Source organism: Diabrotica undecimpunctata, chromosome 5 (assembly GCF_040954645.1).
Source record: "Diabrotica undecimpunctata isolate CICGRU chromosome 5, icDiaUnde3, whole genome shotgun sequence".
NCBI classification, from domain to species: Eukaryota; Metazoa; Arthropoda; class Insecta; order Coleoptera; family Chrysomelidae; genus Diabrotica; species Diabrotica undecimpunctata.
In genome coordinates this window covers 118,868,970-118,875,093 of record NC_092807.1, presented here as the reverse complement: position 1 = coordinate 118,875,093, position 6,124 = coordinate 118,868,970, and the positions used below count along the sequence as shown (strand labels likewise).

The 6,124-nt window shown below is 34.8% G+C and overlaps 1 protein-coding gene across 1 annotated transcript; it reads right to left on the bottom strand.

The window, feature by feature from the left end:
* Positions 1–372: 372 nt before the first annotated feature.
* On the bottom strand, positions 373–876 carry LOC140442444 (uncharacterized). The gene has a single exon (XM_072533514.1). It carries the CDS (start codon positions 874–876, stop codon positions 373–375), a length of 504 nt encoding a protein of 167 aa, XP_072389615.1.
* Positions 877–6,124: the final 5,248 nt, after the last annotated feature.

Genomic DNA, 6,124 nt, shown 5'->3' with positions numbered 1-6,124 from the left:
AAATGTAACATTATTTACAACTTCAAGATTTTGTAAATTACACAAAATTTAATAAAACTATTTTCTTTCAAATCTTTTTTACCAAATTATACAGGGTGTAACAACAGAACGGAGTCTAGAGGAACTAGAGAAATTGCTGCAAAAAAAATCGTAGTTCCGTAGTGGCTACAAATTTAAATTGTTAATTTATATACCGACAGGATATATACCAACTTGGATCAATTATTACTATTAACAGTCTCAACAAGTATTACAAAGAAAAGTGTGTATACACCAAAGAATAAAATTACGCTAATAAAAACATAAAAATGTATGTAGCCTAAACGCTACCTAATGAATAAAGATAAGACTTACAACAACAGTGTCTGGTTTCTACTCTATTTCGGAAAAATCATCCTCACTGGAACTGCCGGTGTTGGCTGTGATAATCACCGGTAGGATATCTTCTTGTAGGTTGTCAGCTATCCACATTTCTTTTTCAATTCTGATGACATGCCATATATAATTATGCCACTGTTTAGCAGAGACATTGGCAAACGCTTCATGGATGAGTTGTTGCACACGATATTTTTTAAAGTCAGTGTTTCGGGCTGCAACGTAATGTTTAACTTGGCTCCAAACCATCTCCATTGGATTAAGCTCACAGTGGTAGGGAGGCAATAGTAATACTTCTACGACGTATTTCTCGACCAAAGTTTCGATGTTATACTTGTCGTATATATCTGCATAACTGTTTGCTACATCCAATAGTTCTGACTTTAAATAATCTTCTTCATAAAATATATCCTTCTTTCGTAACCATTCTTGAATTTGTTGTTTGTTCCAGGAGCTTCTTGGGAAATTTAGTTTGCATGAATGATATGGAGTATTATCCATTACTACCGCATTTTTTTTCTTTTTGAGAATTCTGCGATTAGTTTATTTTCAAACCAGTCTTTGAAAGACTCGCCGTTTACATTCACATTCAGATACACACTCTGAATTTGGTAGAAAACCTCTATCAGATCCAACATGTAACAACACAAATCTTGGACCTCTTTGTTTTGGATCATTTAGACCAGTAGTGAAGCCTTTTAAAAATGCATCCTTATAACTGGTTATGGTTGAATTTATCCATACCAAGCAAACAAAAATGTTGTTGTTAGTAAAAAAATTCTTCTAATAATTAAATTTAATCTGACTCATTCATATCGTCAAATCAGACATATTAAATATTTTAAAGTAGAAGACATCAAAATTATATTGCCAATATTTATGAGTTGCAAGAATTTGATTGAGTTCATTCAATTATATGAAATCAACTTTAACTTAAAAATATCAGTCACAAAAGTCATAGCATGTGATTAGTGTTTTAGGTTAAATCTTCGTATTTTGTGCTAAGGTATCTCCAGTTACTATATGGATAACTGTTAAGGAAATACCCTGTATAAATAATACTAAAATATAAATTATGTATCCTTGATATAATTTTGACTTATCCACTAATCGTGGCATTTTCTTTCTATTCATTTCAATTCCATTCAAAAGGTCTCCAAAAATCCATTTCCGTAAATATGACAACAAAAGATGTAAGAAATTTTTTATTCGTCAAATACAACAGTGCTCAATAATTGATAAGGATCGAAGTAATATTTTACACCAGAAATAGCCGAAGTTTGTAAAAATTTGATATTAATATTAATACCCCGACTTTATTATCAATTTTAAATGAAATAAAATAATTTTTGCCATTATTGCCATTTTTTACTAGGGTCAGCAAAAAGTTTAATATTAGAGTCGTCAATTTTCATTTATTCTATTCAAGTCATCATACTAGGATCTCAACAAACTTTTAAAATATTTTAAATCATAATTATGATCCTATGTTGAGCACTATATTACGACGACGTCCAAATATTTTCTGGAACAGTCATTGGAGCAAATCAGTATGTTAGTGCAAAATTGCAAGTGCTCCATGTGTAAGGAAATGTTAAGTTCAAAGCCGGCTTTGTCACGTTAAGGCCGACGATGTACTAGCAACGCTGCAGCGTTTTCTTCCATTTGATTAACATTGTCCGTAAGAGCTAACGCTAAAATATACTGGTGAATCCGTGTTTAGATTGGACCTTAGTAGTTTTTAATCATTATCTGTATTTTTCTTTTCTTGTGTGATAAGTCTTAGCGCTTCTTACTTATCACCTCTAATTAATCGTAGGCCAAATACTCTTCTTCTTCTTCTTCAAGTGCCCTGTCCGTTGCGAACGTTGGCTATTAACATGGCAATTCTGATCTTATTTGCGGCGCTTCTGAATAGTTCGACCGATGTGAGCCCGAACCACTTCCTCAGATTTTGGAGCCACGAGTGTCTTCTCCTGCCTGGCCCTCGCTTACTGTCTATTTTTCCCTGGACAATCAATTGCAGTAGACGGTACTTATCGTGTCTCAATATGTGGCCTAGATATTCAAGCTTTCTTTGTTTAATTGTATTCACGATTTCTTTCTCCTTTCCGATTCTTTGGATTACCTCTATGTTGGTGACATGTTCGGTCCAGGATATACGAAGAATGCGTCGGTACACCCACATTTCGAATGCTTCTAGTTTTCTCGTGAGCGTCTCCGTCAGCGTCCAGGCCTCCACACCATACAGTAAGATCGGAAAAATGTAGCATTTAACTAGTCGTAGTTTTAGGGGAAGAGACAAATCCCTGCTTATGAGGAGCTTTTTCATATTGCTAAATGCTGCTCTAGCTCGTTCTATTCTCGCCTTAATTTCTGTGGCCTGTTCCCATTTTGCATTTACGTTGGTGCCAAGGTACACATAAGATTCTACATGGTCAATTAGTATGTTACTTATCCGTAACTGTCGAGCAGGCTGTTGCTTCCTGCTTATCAGCATCCACTTTGTCTTCTTGAAGTTGAGGCTCAGGCCGTATTCCTCACTAACTAAATAAACTCTTTCCATTACCTGCTGTAATTCGTCTATGGTACTGGCAAGGATCACCGTGTCGTCGGCATATCTTATATTGTTTGTTAACTCGCCGTTTATTTTTATGCCCTCATTTGCATTTTCCATACATTTATTAAATATTTCTTCGGAATAAATATTGAATAGGAGTGGGGATAATATACAACCCTGACGGACACCTCTTTTGATCTGCACACTTTTAGTGAGTTCGTTGCCAATTTTTGCTCTTGCTGTTTGACCCCAGTATAGGTTTGCCACAATTCGAATGTCCTTGTCGTCAATACCTGTCTTTCGCAGAATATCTATCAATTGTTCATGATTGACATTGTCAAATGCTTTTCTAAAATCCACAAAGCACAAATACACGTCCTTATCAACGTCTCTACACCGCTGTATAAGCACCTGGAGAGCGAAAATTGCTTCTCTAGTTCCAAGTGCTTTCCGAAAGCCAAACTGCGATCTATCAATATTTGACTCACATTTCTCATATATTCTTCTATGAATGATCTTAGTGAACGCTTTAGTGACATGATTAATCAAGCTTATAAGCCGGTAGTCATCACAGATCTGGGCCTTTGGTTTCTTCGGGATTGTAATAAATGTTGACTGCAGCCAGTTCTCCGGGATTTTACCGCTATTATATATGTTGTTAAAAAGTTCAACTAGATTATCAAGGAACTGTTTGTCCGATTTACATAGGATCTTTAATATTTCGCAGGGTACATTGTCCGGACCTGCTGACTTATTGTTTTTTAGTGCTGCAATGGCATCTTCTATCTCCGATTTAAGGATTGAAGGTCCTGTTTCTCCTTCTCCATATAGGTGATCATCAGTCCTGTCAGATGCAAATAATTTTTCTATGTATGATTTCCATGTTTCTAAGATCGTTGATGGCTCCGAGATAAGATTTCCATCGCCATCTTTTATGCTGTTGGGTGACTTATTGAATTTCCTCTTGTTTGTCATTGATTTTATTTTTTTGTGCATATTGTAACTGTCGTATTTTCGTTCGTATTGTTCTATTTCCCTGCATTCGTTGGAAAACCATTTTTCTTTGGCTTCTCGAATTTTCGTTCTTATGATTTTGTGGATCTGCTGGTATTTTTCTTCATTTTTATTCTTGAATTTACGTCTTTCATCCATCATATCCATTATCTCATCAGACATCCATTCGTTCTTCTTTCGTCTGTCACGCTTTAATAGAGTCGCGCATGTTGTTTGGATTGCTTCCCTCGATTTATCCCATCTCTCTATTATGTCCGACGTGTTCTCGTTAATGTCGTTTATTTTCTTTCCTAGTTGTTCTCGTACTTTTATTTCGGTTTCTGGGTTAGTGAGTTTCTTAATATCAATTGTGTTTAAATTAGATCTTTTCTCGAGCCGTTTTACTCTCATGACCATTCTGCATACCAACAGATTGTGGTCCGTAGGAACATCGGCACCTGGGTACGTTTTTGATGATTTTATCATGTTTTTATATCTTGTTGGCACTGCTATATAATCTATCTGATTCCTTATGATGTTGTCAGGTGAGTCAGCGGGGGATTTCCATGTGTAAAGTCGACGTTTGGGGAGCTTGAAGAGTGTATTACTTAATAGCAGGTTATATTCCTGGCAGAAGCATATAAGTCTATCACCTCTATCGTTTCTCTCTCCTAGGCCGAAGTTACCCACGATCTCATTCACCTTGCCTCTGCCAACCTTTGCGTTAAAATCTCCCATCACTATTGTTACTTCATGCTTTTTTGTCATTTTCATCAGGCTTCCCAGTTGTTCATAGAATTCTTCGCTGGTTACCTCATCTTTATCTGCCGTTGGCGCGTATACCTGTAATATGTTAATATTCACCGGTGTTGCTTGAATTTGTAAAAGCATTATTCTATCTGAATGGGGAGTGAAAGATTTTACTGCCGAATTAATACGTGGGGCAACTATTATTGCGGTGCCGTTTCTGTGATGTGTTGTGTCGTTTCCAGCATAGTAAACTTTATATCCAAGTATATCGCATTGTCCAGAGTTTTGCCAGTGTGTTTCACTAATTCCCAATATATCAATTTTTAATCTTTTCATCTCTTTTACAATATTATGTAAATACTCTAATTTTCTCAATTGAATAGTTCGTATGACTTCGTATTATATATCATCCATTCTATCTGTGTCGCTGTTATTATTGCCAATAATATTCGTATTTTTACCTTGCGTTTTTTTTAAACAATAATTTATCGTCACATTTAATTTTTTGTCTATTAGTTTTTTTCCTTATATTTTATATAAACAATAATTATATAATTTTTTTATATCAAGAATATCTATATTTTTCCGTCTTTAAAAAAAAATGTCATAAATAATTTACGGAGATATTTGCAAAAAAGCCGTTTTTGCACTAATTTATAAGTTTTATTAATTTTTTTATTAACAAAATAAAATGTTATTAATACACTTGAATGTCCTTTTTGTTTAATCTGGGGTAGCTCGTTGAAATATGAAAAACTACAAAAGCATCTTTGGGACTGTGGGACATAATATAACATAAAGCTACTTACGATAGGTTTTATTAAGCTTTATAAGGATATATAAATTAACATTATTATTCATGTTCACACGGAGTCCCTAACCTAAGTGTGTTGTCCATGTTTGGTTGTCATGTCATAGCTGTCACTTGTGGTTCCGTTTACCAAGTGCAACGTTGCCAAGTATATGCGTATATGAGAACCATACATAACACGTCCCCTTTAATAAAAACAATACAATACATCAATATCTTTGATAGTCTTATTTGTTTTACAGTCTCTTGTATCATCGGGTACATCTGGACAAAGAACTGTTCTCGTATTTCTCATACTTGTCCTTCCAGTTGTCACAATATCATTTTCATGACTAGCTTTCACATCTCCTTGCTCACAATTTGCATAAGCATGTTGCTGTGCTTCTGACCGTACAGGTCTAAGATAGTATCTATTACGTCTATAATCAGTATCATTTACTTTAACTACATAATCCCTTGATCCTTTCTTTGCCACAACCACTCCAGAGTTCCATTTCCTTTTCTTTTCTTGAAGTAAAATTTGTTGTCCAGATTTTAATTCTGGTAACCTATCTGTTCCTTTGTCATAATAGTGTTTTTGTTTTCTTTGATTTTTTCTCAATTGTGTAAAATATCTTTTATTAGAATGTCTGGGC

What these genes read in the sequence shown, in the direction of transcription:
- LOC140442444 (XM_072533514.1), bottom strand. Translation starts at nt 876, where the DNA reads ATGGATAATACTCCATATCATTCATGCAAACTAAATTTCCCAAGAAGC.